At 43.2% G+C, this 22,727-nt stretch overlaps 1 protein-coding gene across 1 annotated transcript in view; it reads left to right on the top strand.

Annotated features, from left to right (window-relative positions):
• Positions 1-14,553: 14,553 nt before the first annotated feature.
• CA10 (carbonic anhydrase 10) overlaps positions 14,554-22,727 on the top strand; it is a 448,736-nt gene continuing 440,562 nt past the window's right edge. The window contains exons 1-2 of the mRNA XM_019731018.2: positions 14,554-15,312; positions 16,203-16,835. Coding sequence (XP_019586577.1) covers positions 16,775-16,835 — 61 coding nt within the window. The 5' untranslated portion in view covers positions 14,554-15,312; positions 16,203-16,774. The remainder of the gene's footprint in view (positions 15,313-16,202; positions 16,836-22,727) is intronic.

The raw sequence follows: 22,727 nt of genomic DNA on the forward strand, positions 1-22,727 counted from the left end.
CACATTTTAAGAGATGTTAACACTTTGGTCAACGTTGCTCAAGCAGTAGTTTGCCATAATCAGAAGTGTCTGGACACTGATGGTAACCACTCTGAGCACCTCTTGTAATTGCAGAAGTCAAATGTGACTTGTATTCATCTTTTGTTATCAGTATACATTACTAGAGTTTTTTCCTTTCTTAAAATGTGCGTACATTTTTTTTTGGCACCCTCTGTATATTTAGTCTCCATCCGTAATTCTGGCTCCTAAAACCCTTGGAATTATCCTGATGAGAGCAATAAAGATGTCTTGTTATGTTAATGAGGTGCCTTTTGGAAAGCCCTTAGGTAACCTCAGGGTGGGTCCTGGTTGCCATGGGAACCAACCTATTAATTTTTAGTCCCACCCCCAACTTCAGGGTGGGAGGAGAGGAACTAGAGGTTGAATCAATCACCAATGGCCAATGATTTAATCAATCGTGTCTATGTAATGAAGCGTCCATAAAAAAAACCCCAAAAGGATGGGATCTGGAGAGCTTCCAAGTGAATATCCTGAGATTCTGAGAGTGGCCCTCCTGAAGAAGGCATCAAAGCTCTATACCTTTTCCCCATATCTTGCCCTAGCATTTTGTGAGGTTTGTGCAAAAGTAGTTGAGGTTTAAAAGGCTAAAAAAAATTTGCAAAAACCACAATTACTTTTGTACCAACCTAATAACTACTCATCTCCTCCATCTGGCTATTCCTGAGTTATACCCTTTTATAATAAACCAGTGATCTAGTGAGTAAACAGGTTCCTGAGTTCTGTGAGCTGCACTAGCAAATTTATAGACCCCAAAGATGGGGTGGGAGAACCTCTGATCTATACCCAATTGGTCAGAGGGACAGGTAAGAACCTGGGCTTGCAAATAGCATCTGAATTGAAGTGTGTGTGTTTGGGGTGGCTGGGGGGAGTCTTGTGGGGCTCAGCCCTCAACCTGAGGAATCTGATGCTATCTCCAGATAGACAGTGTCAGAATTGAGTTGAATTGTAGGACACCAGGCTTGTGGCCTGATCATTGCTTGTTGGTGGGAAAACATCCCTGCCCCCACCACACACACACGAACACAGGCTGGAATTGGTGATCAGAACACCTATTTATTTGTCTAGTCTGCAGTTTTCTCTTTTCCAAAGTGATCTCCCTGCTTCCTCTCTCCATGGCCTCCTCTCTACCCTCTCTCAGGTCAATCATCTACACTGGAGTCAAAGCCACTGATCTCAAAATGATGCCGTCCTTGATTAAAACACACATATGGATTCCCCATCCCTCTTGGCGTAGAATCCAAACTGGTGATCACGCCCTACAAGGTTTGACAGCATCTGGCTCATGCCTAAGGTATCTCCCTGGCTTCACCTCTTACTACCCTTCCTCTTGTTCATTCAACTGGAGCCACATAGGTCTCTTACAGTTCCTCAAACATGCCAAGCTCATTTGCTTCTGGATCTTTGCACTTGCTATTAGCTCTGCCAGACATGTTCTTCCCTCAGATTCTGCCCGTTCATTCCCTTGTTCTGTTCTGTCCCTATTTAAATGTCACATCCTTAGCAAGGCCTATCCTGATTACCTGATCTCAAAGAGCCATCCCTTCTTCATCACCGAGCCATTCTCTGTTACCTTCCTCTGCCTTAATCATTCCTTTGACATTTGTCTCTCGTATTTAATTATATATTGATCCATTTATTACTCTCCAACTAGAATATAAGCCTCATGCAAACAAGAAATCTGTCTACTGTGTTCATCTTTGACGTCTTACTATCAGGAAGATTACCTAGCATGTTGCAAGACCTTAATGGATATTTACTGAATAAATAAATAAACATCATTGTTTCTTTCACTGTCTGACAAAAGCAAGAGCACATATGTATACACAAACATGCACACCCATACAACACACACACACGTGCATTTGTGCACACACAGCCTGCTCTGGTCAGACCACACTTGAAGTAAATGCATTTAATTCTGGGTACACTTTAACAGATTGAAGAAGCCAGGCTATTAATCCTTTAAAAAATTATTCAGGGAGAATATAATGAAAAATTCATTGAAAACCTGAAAATCTGCTACATGACAAAGGAGTAAATAGAGCATGGATAGAGCCCAGATAAGTGGAAATTTTGGAACAAAAATTACAGGAAAACAGATTCTAGGTCCTTTATAAGAAAGGACTCCTAACAGACATAAATAACCAAGGATAGAATGGGATACAAGATAGAATTGTGAGTCCCCCATCACTTGAGGTGTGCAAGCACAACCTGGATAACCGTTAATGGCAACAGCTATAGAAAGGGTTTGGGCATCAACCAGGTAGTGGTGGGAGGTGGTCTGAGTGGTCCTTTCCAGTCCCAAGCTGCTCTCATACATGTTCTGCAGGTGTCATCACTCTAGAACGCGTCTGTGAGTCTTTCTTACAAATTGCTTTCAAAATCTGGGACTCATTCCTTCAAATATATTCATTAATGACAAGTTCAAGTCCACTGAAGAAAGTGAGGGATAACGCTTGCTGATACATTTTCTACATTTTTTTTAAAAAAATGGTTGTGACTGACATAGCCATTTTATTTGGCATGATTTTTAAAATCCATTTTTAAATAAGAATTCCCATACGATTTTGAGAATGATAGATTTGTTGAAGAAACCCTTCTCTGAGGTTCTTCCTTTGAAGAACAGAATTATTTGAACATACAAATTCTGCTCTGTGTGAATTAAAAAAAAAAAAACCACAACGAAAGATCCTAAGATTGTCAAATCACATTATAATCTCACCACATATAACATTCCTCAGCCTCCATAATATAAAGTGCTTTCACTAAATATCTCGTTTTAACTCTTTCAAAACATAGCTCATAACAATAATATTATCAATGCCTCCATTTTTGTTGATGTGTAAATTGAAGATCAGAGATGTTATGGGGCATTTTCCATAGTTACATAGCAAATCAAGGATAAAGTCCAGACCAGGTAGCAAACTATCTGATGCCAAGTTCATGGTCATAGTCTTCACCTATGCTCTTCAAGAGTGAAAACCTTCGCCAACACTGCAGAATCCCATGGAAGGTACATGGAAGAAATAATTCTGGGAGGTTTACTTTTTATTTCCTCTCAAATTGTGTAAGAAGCTTCCTGTTCTGGCTCCTTGTTGGACTGTTCTGTCTATAAAGCCCAATAAAAATGTTGGAAATTACCCTCCTTTCCCATAATGTGGGCCTTTTCTTGCCAGTGTGTGGAAGGCAATGATGGATTTTCCATACACTTTATAAATTGTCACCCCCTTGTTATTTTGTTTTCTAAAATCTATTTACATTCCTTGGCTTTATGTTAAGCTTGGGTTGTTAACTCACACATTTATTCTAAACTTAATTGAATTTTTATTACTTATGATAAAATTGGTGCTTTGCATTTTGCACAATATTTCTCTGCTTGGGCTTCATAAAGTACAGTTATACTTGAACCAGGGCCTGGGGCAATTAATTATGAAGGGAACAAAGATATTAATGTTTATCTGTAACAAATGAGAGGCTACATTTGCTTCCCTCAGTTGTCACAGCACAGCCTGGAATTTGATGCTTTTTCTTTTCCTTAAATCAGTAATTCCAATCAAGGGTTGCCACAGATAGATTGTGTAATATTAACAGACCTTCTAAATCAAGGTCTATGTGTTTATGCATATATGTGTATACATGTATACACGTATATGCATGCCCATATATATAGATATGCATACAAACATGTGTATACATATATGCACATATATATGTTTATATATATGTACACACACATATATGAAGTGTTTTGCACTGTTTTTTTTTCATTAGATCCACTACCCACTGATCTTGTGAAGTAAGGAGACTCAGTATATAGTCTCTTAGTTTTAAAGCTAAAGAAACTAAAGCCTGGCAATTTTAAGCAACTTACCCAGGATCACAAAACTAGTTCGTGGCAAAGCTGGGGCTCACACCCATGTATCTCACTGATCTGTCCACAAAAACTGAGTGTCAGGAGTTGATGGTAACAGCCCCATGTAGTTTGGGCTTACTTTGCACCAGGCACTTTGATTGCATTATCTCATTTATTCCTCCAACAGCCCAATGGAGTAGATATAAATCCATCTAATACAGAAAAAAAAAAAAAACTATGACAGAGTCAAAAAACAAAACAAAATAACAATTAAAACAAAAACTCAGACCGGGAAACTTTAGGTAACTTGTCCACATAACTTCTAAATGGCAGTGCAGTGCTTCACCCCATGTCTTCTAATTCCTATTTCAGTGCCCCCAGCCTCATCATGATGTTTTTCCTCCCTGATAAGAATAAGGAAAAAAGGGTTTAGTTAGTGAATATCAAATAAATATTACTTGAGATATAAATATCTGCTTGTATAATTGTTCACTCCCCTTTATTTCACATTCCTAAGCCCCACCTCCATCCAGTTAATCAAAAATCATTGCATTGGCTGTGGGGGAGGGATATAGAACAGGATGCGTGAGAACAATAACGTGGTCTACACTGAGAGTCTGGTACATGAAGTTTTAAAATTCCTGGTTACCATGTTTCATGAAACATATTCATTTTCCACTTACAGTTCCATATAGGTTTAGATTAATTAAAATTATTAAACACCCATAATGAGTGAAATGCTTTTATGTGTACTATTATATTTAATTGTCTCAATAATTCTATATGGAGGATGTTTTTTATTCTGCTTTTGCAAAAGAAATCGTGGCTTAAAGCGTGTAAGTGCCTGTTGAAATCCCATCGCTGGTGAATGGTAGACCTCAGTGTCAAATACCAGCCTTCTGATTCAAGGCCCAGTGCTTCTTTATCCACTGTGTTCTCCACAGTGCCTAAGGTTAGCACACCTTTGAAGAAGGGTGATTCACCTCTGCCACCCAACTTAGCTATTATAATTCTTATTGGACGTTCCCTTTCTGAGTTCCTATAATGGTTGCTATGTCTGTAGGTCGGTCAGCTGTGCTCCTGTTGCCTTTCTAACTCAGATCAACTCTAACTCAGGGTCAAGTGCCCACGTCTGTATTTACATTATTATTTGGCAGGTTCTAGGGAGATGGACGTGGGGCACCATCCTTGGTGCTGCTGGTTATTTGGGAGCTGGCCCCAGTCGTGATTATGAGAAAGACTCAGCTTTTGACTATGGTAGAACAAGCCAAAGTTTTGAGATGCATAACTGAAAGGTAGGAAAAGAGAGTGGGGTAGGCTGTTTAGTCTTTCATATCCCAGCGAGAGATTAAGACAAAAGCAGGTTTTGGAAGGTCAAATATATATAAAGTTATGGGTAAAGATATCAGAACTGCTGGTAAATCAGAGAAAAGTACTGCTTCAGTCTCATCAAGCCCTGTGAAAGCAGCTGTGAAGCACCGCTCCTTTCTTAAAACCCTGGGCTGTAACAGTCGATGCAGCTCTACAATATTACAGGATAATTTTCCTCCATCAAAGTTCCGTCAATGTTGGAATTAGTGGGCGTGCCATTATTAACCTCTCACCTTTTAGTTCCAGATCCTTTCCTGCTCTGTTCTGTGATGCTGTGGCTGGGTCTTGCTCAAACCCAGTTCTCTTTGGCCAGGTTCTTCTCTGTTAGGTTTTTGCCAACAGGGGGTGCTAGAGAGAGAGTAGAAGGCAGGAAGCAGGAGAAAGGAATTGATCCTTTCAGTTTTGCATCCAGGTTTTGTGCCTCCTCAGCAGCAGCTCTTACTCCATCCAGCAAGCAGCAGTTGGGCCCCTTTTCAGCAGCCTCAGAACCAGCCTTCACGGTGCCGCATCAGAGACATCAGTAGCAGCTGAGCCACACAACCTCCTCAGAGGTCTGAGTTACAGCCCCTCCTCTGAGCGTCTAAGGTACCAGTGCCAATGGGAAGCACCTTCTCTTGACAGGTATGGTCCCAGATCTTCAAGAACCCCTCCTCCTGCCTTCTACGTTCTGATAACCCCAACACCTTTGCTTTGTCTCCAGTCATAGGGGTGATATCTGCTTCAGTTACTCTCTCTATTAAGTTAGTGTTTCCTGTCTCCAAACCCTGTTTCACCCATCCTTGACATTAAATTCTCTCCGAAAAATAACTGTTGGTTTTGTGTGCCTGACCAGGACCCTGCTTAGCTCATTGGGTCTGCAGTAGCTAGTTTGGGTTTCCACTCAGGTAGCCAAAACTGTCTTCTGCTCCATGGGGGACGGGTTAGGTTGAGGTTCTAAAGTTCCCTCACGTCTAGTTACCTTCACTTTAAGTTAGTTCATTGCTTCCCCCCGGGGGATAAGGCATCTATCTCCACGCTGACTCAAGGTTGCACCCTGCTGGTTGAAAGTAGATAGATGGTAGCAGGTGATGTAAGGAGGCCCTCCTGACAGAGTTCAGCCGCCAATCTGGATCAGAAGCAGTCTCTGAACCATTACAGAACCTACTTCCTTATACCAATGAGCCTATCCAAGCTTTCCATCATTTGGTTTTTTTGTCTCTATCACCCTGATTCTCCTTAAGGGTCACTGTAGTTCATATATTTTAAAATCCATTTTCTTTGAAGATGTTACGAAACTCCTGAAGGTAAATGAGAAGTTTTGGGGCGTGGCCCTCATGATCTGCTTGATAAAGAGCCCCATTCCCTTTCTTTGGTGAGTGAGGACTGTGGAACAGCTAACTCAACGAGTTATTGATTCAAATGACTCCAGGTGTCTGAAAATTATTAGGGCAGCACCCCACAATCACCACCACCTCCTTCTGAATTCAGTTATGCAAAAGGAGAAAACAGAGCTCATTCTGCTCATTTTCTTTCTCACAAAAAAATCTGAAGTGAAGATGGAGGGATACCAGTCTGTTTCCCATTTAATGGGAGGGATAGAGAGAAACAGCCACCAAGCAGTCTTATTTTATTTTGAGAGAGGTTAGTGACTTGAAATGAAGAGAATGCTCTTTTTAAATAGCTGATCATTTAAAATATATTTAAGATTTCATTCCCATCCATTTAAAACTCCATTTTCCTAAAGACGTAATACCTTACGGAAGATTTTTTAAAATGTGTTTTCATGTGTAATATTTATGTCCTTACCCCTCCCAAGCAGAAACTCAGCATAAAGTAATATCAGCTCATAAGCATTTTAAAGTGTCATTAAGAGGAAGTATTTGAATTAGTGAGATGAAAACCATCACTTCATTAGAAGTTTATGTGATATTTGCCACAAGCTTGATGTTTTATAGTACCTGACAATGGCACCTTTATATTTTTGTAATGAAGGCGCTAGTCTTACAACCCCCTTTGGTCTCAACTGATGTTAACTCTGTCATAGGGTTATGGCTTCTCATACCTCTCCTATTCTTAGCAGGAGGTTCTTTTTGATTTAATGAGTTTTCTCCTCTGTCTAGCAGCAATCAGAGAACGGATGCAGAACTTTTTGGGTTTCTTACCATGGTAACTCAACTCCTGCTTTATTAAATCCACACAGTAGTATCAGGGGAAAAAACTCTGCTGTTGAAGTTCGATAAAAATCTGAAAAATCCCATTTGCAGGAGAAGAGAAGCTCACTGTGGAGACCTCTACAGCAGGGTCCCATCCTCTCTGTTGATTTAGAAACAGGATTCATTTTAGAGCCTACCTGTGGCACCATCCCTCGCTTATTGAATACCTTCAATGCTTTGAATTAAAGGTATGTTTTCCACACAAGCATTCAGTGATTAATACTGTGGGGTGGAGAGAGGAGACAGGTACTGTTTGCCTGTTCACCTTCAGTGCTGGTGAGTGTCCACCTACAGCTGAGAGTGTGGCCAAGAAATGACTCTAAATAAGTGTGTGGAAGAAACATGGACGTGAGGCACTTGAGCTTGAGACATCTCATGGAGGCATGAAGGACCCCATATCAGGCTCTTGGCAATGTGATCAGTGTCAAGGGTGGGAAAGGAAGGAGGAAGGGCCCTGGACTTGGGGAAGGCAGACTGCATCAGATTTACTCTTGACCTGCACCTCCAAATATTTGGGGTAGGTCTGTCTGCCACACTCACTACTTGTGATTTTCCTAGTAAATACATGGGAGATACTGCTCTATAATCCAGCGTGTAGAAAACGCTGAGTAGTGAACCAGAATTTCAAGAGAAAAATAAAAAGTGAAATGTAATACTTGTCATTGTGATGCTAATCATTGGGGAAGCCAAGTGAATTATTAAATTATTGGGCAAATAATTTGAAAACCTAATGCATTAGTTACTAACTCCGAAATTATACAGGCTGAGATGGGAGCAGACTGTTGTCCTAATTAAAGCCTTTCTTTAAGCTGGAGAGCCATTATGGAACTAAAATCCCCTCGATTGATCTGTAACTGCTACCTGAAGTTACTGCAGTTGGCTTAAGAAGAGGAGAGGATTCTTGTTCGTATAAAACTTCACTGAAAGAAATGTTTAATGTAAAAGAAATGCACACCACAAAACCACACACACACACACAAATGGTGGGGTGGAGTTGAAAGTGCACTGGATAAAAAGCAGAAAATCTGAAAAAAGCATCTTCCACTAAGTTGTATGGATTTGGAGAACATATTTATTTTCTGTGTTTCAGCTACTGCAATGTGTTACTTGGTAACAACAAAAAGAATGATGGGGATGGAGGGCTGTTGGAGGAGGTCATTGACCATAGAGCTGGACCAGGGAAATCAAAGGCTCCTCACCCTCTCCACTGTCCATGGAATGGAAGTTCCACACACCACTTCCACTCTAGGATTCATTTCAAGGGTGCAGTCTTGAGAGAATAAGGTGTTGTTGAGACCACCTGGGTGGTATACATGACTGAAAACAGTGAGGGCCTCTATTAAAATGTTAAGATTCTGACAAGAGGGTAAAGAAATCTACTGGTCCTGTGGTCGCCCAGGACAAGCCTCATATGTAAGTTCCCTTGTTTATTAAAACTGCCACCTACCAATCTGCCTCTTTCCTAGGTCTCTTCTTGCCCTCCATGTATGGGGGCCAGTTTTCAAACCAACAAAGGTTTAAAAATAAGTCATCAGGAAGGTTGGAGTCAAGTTCTGCCTCTGCCTCTACTTCTGTCTGTATTTGAACTTGGACACATCATTTACCCTCACCTTAAGCCTTCATCTTCTCACCTGAAAATGAAGGGGGTTAGACTAGATTAGTCCTGAAATTATATTAATGTGTATTTGAAATATACTATGAAACATCTATCACATATCCATGACAAAAATGCAAGAAAGAACAACCAAAGTGTCCTTCAATAGATGATTGGATAAAGATGTGGTATATATATACAATGGTATACTACTCTGCCATAAGAAAAGATGAAATACTGCCATTTGTGACAACATGGATGGACCTTGAGGTTATTGTGCTAAGCAAAATAAGTCAGACAGATAATGTTGAGAACCATATGACTTCACTCATATGTGGGATATAAAACTGAAAGCAACAAACAAGACAAACACACAAACAAAAAATCATAGACACAAACAACAATTTAGTGGTTACCAGAGGGTAAGTGGGGTGGGGAGTGGTAGAAGAGGGTAAAGGGGATCAAATATATGGTGCTAGAAGGAGAACTGACTCTGGGTGGTGAGCACACAATGTGATACATAGATGATGTATTATATAGAATTGTACACTTGAAACCTATATTATTTTACTAACCACTGTTACCCTAATAAATTTAATTTTTATAACATTTAAAATGTAAGAAACATTTTTATTTAAATAAACAAGCAAATATACCCATTCAGTTTTTTGAGCAATCATTTACAGAATGTCTGCTATTTATTGGTGGCAAATAAGTCTTGAGTTCAGAAGGCTAGATAGTTGAGAGATGAACTGTGATGAAAAGAAGAAAAGTATAGCATGGGTTTCACTAACTTCCAAACCAATGCCCAAATCATTAGCCAAAATACCATAATGCTAGTATCATTTCCTAGTCATTAATCACTTGCCAAAATTTAAACAGTAAATAAGGCATACCATTTTATAGGAATAAAATGGCTGCTATGTCCTTTAAAAAATACAATTCCCTTTGTTAGTTATAAATTCTAATATGGAGGAGAAGAAATCCTATTTCAAAAATATAATGAGCACTGGTGGTAACTATTCTGATGTCAAAAAGAGGAAAAGAACTTATTTTGGTAGTCGCTGCCATTTGACCATCCTCACATTCTAGGTCTACAGATGTGAAGTACTTTCAGTCAAATATATTAACATCTCTTGATTGACTCATTTACACAGAACAAGGTCTCCTGCCAATGTCTCAGATAACACTCATGAACTCACTGTTGAAAAACATAAGGTATATTATTGAATAGTCTTGAACAATAGCAAGCTTTTCTTTTTACAATTACTCCACAAGAAGTTTCATTGATCTACATTTGGCATTTTTCATGTAATCGAAATATCTACCTGCTTGTGGTAGGTGGAATAGTGCCTGCCCTCCACAGACATCCACACTCTAATCTCTAGAACCTGTGACTATGTTCCTTACGTGGCAAAAGGGATTCTGCAGATGCGATTCAATTAAGGATTTTGAGGTAGGCAGTTATCCAAGGGTCCCAATGTCATCATAGTGTCTTTATAAAGAAAAAATGAAAAATAAAGGCAGTTAGGGAGTCAAAGAAGATGTGATGAAGAAAGCAGAAATTAGAGTAAAGCCGTTGTTGAAAGGGAGCCATGAGCAAAAGAATGTCGATAACTTCTCGAAACTGGAAAAGGCAAGGGACGAATTCTCCCCTGGAGCCTCCAGAAAGAATGCAGCCCTACAGACACAATGATATTAGTCCCATGGGACTCCTTTCAGACTCTGACCCCCAAAACTGTAAGATTAAAAGTTTGTGTTGTTTTAAACCACTAAATTTATAATATTTTGTCACAGCAGCAACAGGAAACACATACACTGCATGCTGGATAGCAGAATCCTAGTCCCCCTTTGAGGTTCTTCCCTCCCACTAACTCCCAAGGAAAGATGACTCATCTGCTCACAGTCTGGGTCACCCACCATGGTCTTCACCATCACCACCACCTCTTTCTTCCAAACAGCTCTCTGTTCTGCAATGGTCTGCCCTTTGTGTCACTGCCCATCACACTCTGCAGTTTGGGGTATCACCAACAGCTTGCTCCTGCTGCTTCTACCATCTGCACATTGGTTTTGGAACTGCTGCAATCCCCCTTACTATTGTAGCCCAAGTGTTGACACAAATTTTCCCACAGTATGTTACAGTGTTTATCAGTAGTCATCTGAAGAGACAGCAGGAAGGAAAAACATTCAGAGATTAACTTTTAGCTGGTTACTAGATATGAGTACTCCCAGATAACTGAATTACATGCCAATCTGATTGGTGTGTGTTCCTGCCTTACTATACAGCTTCTTCCCTGTCTAGCTCACAGCCCACATCTCAGTGGTGGAATCCGGCTTTCCCCTCACCATTAAACATGCTCCTGAATGATTCCTTTGCCTCTCATCCTAACTCAGTGAAAAAAGGAAGTACTCCTTGCCCAGCTCCACTCTTAAGTTTCATCTTTCAAGTCTTCGTTTCTGTTCCAGGATCTGCCTCTCTTTAGGAATGACTGATTGGATAATTTCCACTACCTTCAACGGAAATCTCCCCATTCAATAATAGGGGAGCATATCCTATGTTCCTATCAACATAATTACATTACAATATAATAGTCCAATACCTGTAAGACAGATAAAGATACAGATATAACATCAGAGCTACTTCTTTACATGACAGCTTCCAAATTAAAGAAAGAACAATTGAGAAAGAGAAGGTGGATAAGGAACCCAGAGGATTTCAATATTGTCCTCTTGTGGATGTGGAATTGTAGTCCCCTGCTTTTTGTGGGGCAGTTGGATTTGGCTGTCACACTTAGGCTCAGCCAAGATGTTCTGTTATACGAGGTTTGACAAGTTCGGGGACTTGTTGCAACAATGTTGCTAACCTTTTTTTGACATCAGAGGGATTATTCATTATGAATTTGTACCAACTGGACAAACAGTTAACTATGTTTACTATTTGGAAGTGCTGAAAAGGCTGCGTGAGAAAGTTAGATGACCTGAACTTCTTGCCAACAATTCATAGCTCTTGCATCACGACAATGCTCCAGCTCACAGTGCTGTCTATAAAGGAATTTTTAGTCAGTAAACAAATAACTGTAGTGGAACACCCTCCCTACTCACCTGATCTTCCCCCAATGACTTCTTTCTTTACCCAAAGATAAAGGAAATACTGAAAGGAAGACATTTTGATGACATTCAGGACATCAAGGGTAATACTACGACAGCTCTGATGGCCATTCCAGAAAGAGTTCCAAAATTGTTTTGAAGGGTGGACTAGACACTGGCATCGGTATATAGCTTCCCAAGGGGAGTACTTCAAAGGTGACCGTAGTGATATTCAGCAGAGGTATGTAGCACTTTTTCTAGGATGAGTTTGCAAACTTACATACTTGGCTGAGTTTATAGTAGAAAAATGTAGAGTAGAAAAGAGACAAAAGATGAGGGCAGATATAATAGAGAAGGATTCTTTGTAATTAATATGTAAGTACGAACTCAATTAAAATATGAAAAAATGCTAAGAATAAGTATTTCCTAGCTTCACAGAGTTTTTTTTAGCCATTTCTTTTGTTTGCTTGTTTTGTGGATTAAAAACAAAAAACAAATAAAGTGTGAAGATAAAAGGTTTCTACCTACTACATGTTTTTATTGCGTTGTTTTCTGGATTAAGATAGAGATTTTCTTAGAAAACACGTAAGTTAAGCCTAAAAATGACTTGACAAAACAGTAGGTTTTTTTTCTTTTAGAAAATGCTAATATAGAAGCTCAATATTGAGGGGCTGTCGTGTTCAGTGCTGTATGTCAAGAACAGAATTAGCACCCAGCAGGCACTCAGATTCTTTCATTAGAAATGCCTTTGATTACGTGTAAACTTGTAATTCCCAGTGATCTTTTCTTTCTCCCATTTCTACCATCGTTAAATTCTAAATTGCATAATCTACCATTACATTTCATCCTGCCTTTAATTGACTTCTAGCTGTGTCATGTGTGGACTTAGTCTCTATGAAAGCACAAAATTACCTACCCAAGACGATACGTCTCATTTTACAAAGCACGAGGGGAGATGGTGTAGCATAGCTTCTGAGTTTGGAATGCCTGGCTGTGATCTCTATGCTACTAATTAGTAGCTGTGAGGACTTAGGCAAATAACTATTCTGGGCCTCTGTTTTATCATCTGTAAAATGGAAGTCATGCTATTTCTCTCATATGGATGTCATGATGATTAAATAAGATAATTCAGGTAAGGGATTTGGCAATACCTGGCACATAGAAAATAATACATGCATACAATTATTTTTACTTAATCAAATACTATCATGAATTGAAAGTTTTTGTTTATTTTTTTGTTGTTTTTAAATTGAAAGTACTTGGTGGCAGAGAATGAATATTTTTGAGAGGGTCGAAGGCAAGTGTACTGGCTGAAAAATTAAGTATTATTTTACTGGCATTGGCTATTAAGGCAAAATGTAGAGGGGATATCATCTGTAAGCTTTTTGAAAGCAAGGATTACAGGTTTTCAATTACAAAACTCCAGCATCTTGCCACAGTGCTTGACAAACATAAGGCACACATTTAATATTTGCATAACTCATTAATAAATGAGTCCTGGTATAAAAATCCAGGCACCCTGCTTCTGCTTCCAGAGAGAGCTCTCCTGCTGGCCCCAAAGTCTGCTCCCAAATGCAGGAGGTAGGTCACTGTCCTTGGTTCCAGTACCTCCTTAGGATGGAATCTGTTCATCTCTGGCAAACTGCTGTCTTCTCTCCCTTCAAAAAGCCCTTTCGTGCGGTGGGTTTTCAAGGCACGGAGACAAACATCCCCACTCCCCATATGTTCCCCAAATGGGCTACTTCTCACTATCTCCATTCTTATAATGTTCTGAGGTCTCAATGTCGTTCCTGCTGAGCCTCGAGCTCTCCCCTTAAGAATCCCAGTCTTTCTTCGTCTGGGCCTAAATTTTCAGTATGTTGACCACCTGGAGTGCTTGGCTGTCATTCCAGAGAACACATCCCTGGGCCACACCTCCTTCTTAAAGAGGAGGCAAGTCCGCCGGCAGTTCTTTTTTGGAATCTCCGGAGGGAGGGAGGCTGGAGGATTCCACAGCCACGGCTCCCAAAATCTGTCCAGCCCAGGAAGCTCCTGCTGTCCGGCTCTGCTCCCTGTCACATTTCCCCGCCGCCTCCCGCCACTCTACAAAAAGACCCGCCAGATTCCTGGGCGGTTGGAGTCAGTTGGCGAATCCTGGGGAACGCTGCAGTGTAACTCCTTTGGCTCTCACGCCGCACCCTCCGATGCTACACAGCCTGGAAGACTCGCTCAACTGACTGTGCGGATGAACGGTCCTCTCTTCCTTCTCCCTCTCCACTCATCCACCCTTTATGCGGTTATTAGACCGAGACTCACACTGCAATGGCTTCTAAACATCAAAAATAAAAATGTGCAAACAAAATCCCCTGCGGGTTCTGTGTGTGTGTGTGTGTTGTGTGTGTGTCCATCCGCACTTGTGCAAAATCTCCAAACGTCACAGTTTGCATTCCGGACAAGCGCGCCGAGACCTCCGAGATCTTCCCAGGGATTCCCCGACCCTGGCCCCGCTGCTTTAGCACACCCAAAGAGGTAGGTCTGGGGCTTTCTCAAACCGCCGCTGCAGCGAAAGAGGCGATACAAATCTGCTGCGATTTCCCGTTTCTTCTTTGGCTCCCAGCCTTCTTCTCAGGCGAAGAGTCCCGAGCGCCAGGTTTCCTGCCAATTGCCCCGCATTCTGCATTGCAAGCCGCTGACCAGGTGCAAGTGCCTCCCTGGCCTCATACAGCCGCTTCTCTCGAGACCAGCGGACCCGCGGGGCTCAGACCTCCGCCTGGGCGGTGGGTGGTGCTCCCGCCGCCCCCACCTTCCCCTGAGGCCCTAGGAAGCTGCGCGCTGGGCGTGTGTGCGCGCGCGCGTGGAACTGGTAGGGAAACCTTCAGTAGAAGCAGATGAGTGTCGCGGGCAGAGTATTCTGGAGCCCAGCAAAAGCCTCCAAAGCACTTGAGCTTCCCCAAAGAAAAACAGACTAAAAGAAATAAAAGAAGGGAAGGCGGTTCCCCCTAAAGCCCGGGTTTCCAATAGTCCCGGAGCTGGGCAGAGGCTCAGTTGGACGCTGCCGCTGCTCGCACCCGGAGTTGGACAGACGCTCTTTTCCCCCTTTCCGGAGGAGGGAAGTGAGGGACTTGCAGGAAAGAGTTGCACCAGCTCTAGGAACCTGCAGAGAGGAGAACTCTGGGGTAAGTAATGTTCTGGCACCGGAACGGAAAGGGGGAAGGGGGAGGGAGGGGGCAGGAGAGGGAAGAGAGGGAGAGGGCAGAGAATGAATTATGGAACAAAAAATCCGCAGCAAAGGGAGAGCGCAGCACGGCGCTCCCGGGACGCCTCCTGCCTGAGGCTCCCGCGCCGAATCGGTTGGCGCGAAGTTCTATTTGAGGAGAAGAGAAACTCCCCTAATCCCCGAGGGTGACAGAGGCAGCCGGGGCGGGGCGGAGTCGGAGCCGGGCTAGGGCCCAGGCGGCTGCCGCGGTGGCCCGAAGCTCCGATGCCCAGCGCTCGCGTCCTCCTAATGGCCGCGTGGAGGCTCACCTCCTCACCCAGGCCTCCCGCCTCCGCCCTCGGGAGCGGGCGGCTGGGCTCCCGTTGGGGCTCCGGCAGCGGCGAGGACGCTCACCTGTCCAAGCCTCCCCCTCCTCCCCTTCGCATCCCCACCTGCCCTCCTCCTCCCCTCCGAATCAGGAAGCGTCGGGATCCGTAGGCGAGGAAATAACGACCCCTGCAGTTGCATTGCGGAAAATCTCGGCGGCGGCGGCGGCGGCGGCGGCGGCGCCGCTAGTTGCGGGCGATGGAAGCGAGGGTTCTGGGGAGCCCAGGAAAATAGCAGAGGAACCGAAAGCGCGCGCGCGACGTGGGGAGCCCGTGGGTCTCTGACGCGCCCGGGTCGCGGGGTCCCGGCAGTTCCCGCTTGGCGCTCTGGACGCACCGCCCTGGCTGGGCTCGGAGGCGGCGGACTTGGGAGCAGGGAGGGTCAGTGGAGGCTGCCGGCGGCCGGCGTTTTCGGGCAATAATCCCTGCCTTTCTTTCTGTGTCTCTCTGTCTGCTGCGTCTCCTCCTATTCCCCGACACCCAGAAGCAGGAGAACGGCCCCAGAGAGGAGCAGCCACCCTCTGACCATGCCCCGGTGAGGGGGGAGGACTTCGAGGGCAACTTGTCGCGGACTGCTTAGGCTCAGCCAGCGAGCTGCGAGCTGCCGGGGTCCGGAACTACGCGGCGCGGCCCGGCGGGGGGCTATCGTCTATGTCTTCTTGGGGCGCCCGGTGGATCGGGGTCTCGTTTTTGCAGAAAGAGCCCAAGTCTAGTGGCTTCAGTTGGCTGCTGCCGCCACTGCTAGTGCTGTTTCCGCCGCTCAAGAGAGGAACAGAGCCCGGCGAGCGGGGAGACCTCCGGGGCAGCGAGGCATCGGACATGTGTCAGCACATCTGGGGCGCACATCCGTCGAGCCCAAGGGGAGATTTGCTGGAACAATTCAAACTGCGATATTGATCTTGGGGGTGACTGTGCCTGGCCGGCTCTCGGGTGGGAGTGTGAGTGTACGCTCGCTCGGAAGTGTGTGCGTGTGTGTATGTGTGTGTGCCGTGTCGGGCTCCCCCCTGCCCCCCCTGTTTTCCCGTCGAGTGATGCACTTGGAATGAGAATCAGAGGATGGAAATAGTCTGGGAGGTGCTTTTTCTTCTTCAAGCCAATTTCATCGTCTGCATATCAGGTATGGGGCGCGCTGGAGTCGCGGTGGGTTTGTGTTATGTTGTTTGGAATGTATGGGGTTTTATTGTATGCAAGACACTCAAGTGGCCTCGCGGTGGGGGGAGGGGGGGTAACAGAGACCCTTTCGGCACTGTGGGTTTGCTGCCTTCAGTATTAAAAACCTTCTAAGCCCAAGGGTGTGTGTGTGTGTGTGTGTGTGTGTGTGTGTGTGTGTGTTTGTGTGTCGGGGTTAGAATCTGTATGGAGTCCTGGAACATAGAAGGGATAAGAGGTGAGAAAAAAAGAGGCAGATGGGTGTTGATTTTCAACTGCTTTCTTGCCGGGAACTCTGGCGCCGAAATCCGAGCCTTGGCAACCCCCATTCCCATCCTCTGGCTTTCAAAGTTCCCAAACTCGGTGGTTCCGGCTGGCAAAATGGACGCAGAGCCCTGCCCTGGTATCTAGGCACTTTGAAGAGAATGCGGGAGAATGCAGGACTGGAGACTAACAGCAGGGACCAGAGGGACGTGGAGGTCCTTCGTGCGTTCCCCAAACCCATCAGAATGGTGCTGATGGTGTGAAACACGCTAGCCCACCCCCCTGCCCCCAAATAAATGCCAAATCCATATGAAACAACACAACCTCATCAATATCGCTTTAGATCATGGTCTTTCTTAATTCCCAGTGGCAAGGATGTGCTGGCTCAGTCCCCGACTTCAGGCTACTTGTGCCAGTCTGGTTTTAGCAGCTAATGGGAAGCCAGTTGAGGTGAATGAGGTAGGGCTTGTGCCTGCCTGCGCCTGTGTGTCTGTGTTGGGAGGGATTCTGATTTCCAAACAGTGTCTTCCTAGGTGCAGGGAGTTGGGGGTGTGGAAGGGAACTGTGAAAAAAGGCCCCTGGATCAGCAGTATTCCCCAGTTGGGTGCCTCCTCCCTTTTCCCTTCACACCTGTCATTTAGGCACCCAGGGTAAGGCTCATTTGTAGTGCTCCCGTCTGCCTGCATTCCCGCTGCAGAATTGTGGACTCAGCCAACTTCCCATGAAGTCACCAGAAGAGGAGAACAGGAACCCTGCCCCCATGAACAGACACATTGGAGCAGCATTAGGGTGCCTGGACATGTTTCCTGCATCTTCCTTCAGCCCAGCCAACCCCCATGGTCTAAGCCACACCTGATTCTGGGTATTGAAAACCCTTGTCTGCCCTTACCCTAGACCCAGTTCCAAATACTACTATTCGATTTCAATGTTCTCATAGGGCAGGAATAGGAAATCTTTTGTTCAAAATCATTCTTCAGGGGGCTTGGCCACCCTGCTAAGAAATTTGCCTCTGTAATACTTTAGAGATACATTATATCCCTGGCAGATAGAAAAAGTGTCCTAAAATCGTCTAGTGGGACCTCTTTTACCCCATCCTACATCTAAAAGGAAAAATTCCCAGGTGACTTGCAAAGATGTATATCAGTCATGGATCTAGGAATGAACTGGGTGGCTTCTCACCAGGCCACATTTTATATCTTTCTCTTTTCCATGTCCATTTCAAATTCTCTAGTACCATAATGTTTCACTAGTTGTAAAATAGCCTTTCGCTACCTCTCCCCAGCATCATAATTTTCAAATGAGATAAACCATCTGAGTCCCTTTAAGATTTAGAAAGGGCTAACATCATTGAGGCCCTGGACCGCCCCCCCCCATCATCCTTTATTTCCAGCCCCCTACCCTGTATTTGGTCAGGCCATCACAGGGGACCCAGGTGAGAATGGGTTTGTTCTTAGCCTCCAAAAGAGGCATTAGTGGGATACCTGTCACAGCTATGCTTGGTTTGGTGTATCAACAACTAAATTATATAAATAGAAGCATTAGTTGGGGGGGGAGGGTTATTTCCAACCCAGGAGGGGTGCTATGGAGTACTTGGCCTTTCACATGTATTTACTAAATAATCATCATTGCTATGTACTGAGAGGATAAAGTGTAAGTGAAATTGCTAGCTATTAGCTAAACACAGAAAACTAGGCTAGCGTTCCAAATGCCTAGTTAGGATCTGCATTAATTTGCACTTTATGAAGACATTTCGGCAGAGATACACTATTGTGTGCTCTATATTTACACATGTACAAACTTTAAAAGGCTGTTCTTTCTCCTGGGCCAAGGTGGCCTCTGCCCTCCATAAACAGAACTACTCATTCAGTGTCACAATTCTGACTAGTAATGTAATTATGACTCCCAGTTTGGGGGATTCTGTTTTCCCATCAGCCTTAAGAGGTATAGGAATGTGAGGCACTGAGGTTGAATAATTGTGTCTCAGGGGAAGTTTAGTAGGTCTTTCATTTCTGTTTCCATGATTTGCAGTTTTAATTTACTCACGGCTGAGCTATACCAAAAGCAGCATAACCCTTGATCATAGAACTTACTAAATCTTAAATTAAAAAAAAAAAAAAAAAAAAAGGTAAACTATAATGCTTCTCTATCATCTTGGGATGAATTGCCCCACCCAGGAAATGGGTACTAACTATTCCTCCTGAGTTACCAGGCATCAATGAGTGATGCATTGGCTGGGAGGGTTGGCTTTATGATTGAGGAATACCAGACTAGAAAAAGCCAGCAAAAGTCTGCAGTGAAAACATTTTGCAGAAGGAAAATTTTGGTGGTAGATCTGGCCTGCAGAAGGTATTCTGATTGAATTTCAGTTGGTAACATTTGTTTTCAGAAACACCCTGGCGCTTTGTAGCTTAGCGTTTTGTTAATCAAAGGTACCTACCCTTACCCCACCTCACCCCCCAAATTAGAAGTATATCCAAGGAGTTTTCTAGTTTTCTCCCTGGGTCTGTGTAGATGCATTCCTTAAAATACAGAGACTGGGACTTGGTATGTTTGATGGCTCTGCAGTAATCATTTGGTTGTGACAAAGGTATGATACTTTCCAAGGTTGTTGCTTCTACAGGGTAATTGTAAGGAACAAAACACTCTTTGTAAAATACCTAGCACAGTGTGTAGCATGCAGTAACCATTGGCCACAAATGCAACTGGGGGTCTGCTTGTCCAGGTCTAGCCAGCTGCTAAGGAGGTAGTATGTGTGCCTTCCATTTGAGAGATCCTATCAATTTTGGCTACTTAAGGACAACACAGCTAGGCTGACGAAGGAATGCCACGATCTGGGAGTTCTTGCAGCTCTACATTAGTTGCAGATCTCATTTTCTAAAAATGTAAGGCAGCCAAGCTCTGTGTGTATGTGTGTGTGTGGTGGGGGGGAGCAGGCAAGGGAAGGAGGGAGAGAGGAAGGGAGAGAGGGAGGGGGAGAGGGAGAGGGAAAGGGAGAGGAAGAAGCAGAGGGAGAGGGAGAGGAAGAGGCAGAGGGAGAGGGAGAGGGAGAGAGACCAGGATGATGTTTCCCTGTACTAGCAAGAGCACCATTCCATTCTTACAAAAGCAGCTCAGATCAGTGAGAATGAATGCTTAGCAGCACCAGGAGAGAATTTCCTGATTTAAAAACAGCTGTCTGATTTAATTTACACAACTCATTCTACTTCCCTATATGTAACTTTGCTTCTTTGTCAGTTTATTCATAATAATAACAGCAACAACACTTAGAATTATGTGGTGCTTTCACATCTATTACATAATATTGCACATAGTTTAACTCATCTATTCTTAGAATTCGTAGGTTAATTTTATATGTTAGGCAACCAAAGCCCACAGAGGTTCAGCCTGGAGGATTCACAGGCAGATCTGAGTCAGAATTCAGTATATCATTTATGTTTTGGTTCAAATTTTGTTTCAAATGTTTTTATTTGGTGTTGTGTGTGTGTGTGTGTGTGTGTGTGTGTCTCCAAAAGAAAGAATAAATTGTGTTAGATGGGTGTAAGTCTTAGAGAGTTTGGAAGTGGAAGTTTCGCATGATTGCAGTTTAGAGCTAGAGTTAAGGTAGCATTTGACTCTGTCAGTCAAACAGAGGAGACCCCAGTTTACCCAAGTTTGTCCACAGCACCTTATGATAAGCAATCCCTACAAGCAAGGAATGTTTCATACAGTCTTTTCCTTCTCTGAAAATTGAAATGGTTTAACATCAGCTTCTTTACACGTAGAAAGGGGATAATAAGTACATACCCCACACATTTGTTGTGTGGATTAAAAGAGATAATGTTTTTCAGTGATTTTCTCTTTGTACAGTATTTGAGGCGTAGTAAGCTTGCAATAATGTAATTATCTTTTTCTGACAAATCTGGCATTGCACCAGTTTGTGAGGCCATGATGGGAGAGAGCCTTTACCTTCCTTCCCTTCAATGTGTTTAAAAGCAAAACCAAACGCAATCAGCAGGCACATTTCATGACATTGAACATGAATCCTACTTTCAAGGAGGCCTTGACTTAACAACTTTGAAATGTCTCTTTATTTTGTTTCTCATGTAAATGAGACTGGCAGCATTAGGTATTGGTACACAGTCATGAATGACACCCACCTCATGCCCATGAGCCCAATATTGAGGTGAGGCTTGCGAAGTTGAATAAATCACCTGGGAACAATGTAGTGCTTATTACCCAGGGGAGCAACAGAATGTTCCTCTTTCTGCTTATAAATTATTACTTGGTATAGAACCCAAGTTTAAAGTGCTTCCAAAATGGCACACTACAGATGCTGTCAGTATGGCTTGAAATAGAACATTTCATTTAAATAAAACAGCTGCAATCCAACAAAGAACACTTACCTGATGACCTTATTAGCAGTATGGTTTCTTTAAATCCAGTATCCCAGGTGATGTCATATACCCAGTCACTGACAGATGCCATCATCACAGAGGAGACTCGCCTGGCAATGAGATGAGATGAGAGTCTTCCTGAGTAATAGGAAATCCCTGGGGGAAAGAGAAATGTTAATGGGAAGAAACACTTTCTTGGGTGGGGAGGCAGGAGTGGATTGTCACTCTAGGTAGTCAGTGTCTAATATCCCAACTTGTCACCTTAATTAAGCAGTTCGTATTTGGACCTAAAGTTTAGGTTAAGAAGAGATCCTGGCACTGTAAAAGTATATACGGTAGCAAGCCATTATAGAATCAGTATGGAAGTTGGAAGACCCAGCCTGCTGTAGAACTTAATTATAGAGATGACTTTGGGCAATTCTTTTACCCTCTTAGTGTCTAGTTTCCTCATCTGTTAAATGAATATTAAATCACCTTTGCCTCTTTCAAAGATGTGTTTATCACATGATGGAATAATCCATGCTTAAGATACAGCTGTAAAATCAAAGTCGAGATACATGCACACAATGTAGTGTGATGTAAAATAATATGAATAATGTTTAATTGTTAAGATATAGTTAAAAGAGTAAAATTGTAATGCACAAAATGTCTCATGAGGTAAGACAATAAGAATAATGTCTAATTGTTTGATAAAGGGCATAAATGCTATAGAAAAGAGAAGTCCAGACATAAGGGAAAAGAAAACTATTTGGTAGATGTTGGAGGTTGGGGTAGAAGAGATGGAGGGGACCATTTCATCAAAAGGAGAGGGCTAGGAATGAGATGTACAGTGACAACTGTCCCAGTTGGAATAAAAGGTTCGCGGTGGGAGATACTGGAAAGTTGGGATGAGCCCACTTAGGGGGCTGTTGAATTGAGAGAATACAGAACTTCCTAATATATTTAATTTCTTGGTAATTTTAAATTTTTCTTCGCATGGATCTTTGTATTGATTCAATGGACTGAACTTGGTTAAAATTTGTCTGAGATTCTAACATTTCTTTGGATTTTAAATTTGTGTAGAATGTCTCTAACTACCGCTGTCCTTTGCATAGAAAGTTTCCAGCCTCTTTGGGATTGTAGACAGTTGAATTTTGAGGAGACTCCCGTTTTCTTATCTGTAGAGTAGAGATGATACTTCCCAAGGTTGTTGAACCTCCGTGGTAATTGTAAGGAGTAACACA

Source organism: Rhinolophus sinicus, linkage group LG15, assembly GCF_036562045.2.
Source record: "Rhinolophus sinicus isolate RSC01 linkage group LG15, ASM3656204v1, whole genome shotgun sequence".
Taxonomy (NCBI): domain Eukaryota; kingdom Metazoa; phylum Chordata; class Mammalia; order Chiroptera; family Rhinolophidae; genus Rhinolophus; species Rhinolophus sinicus.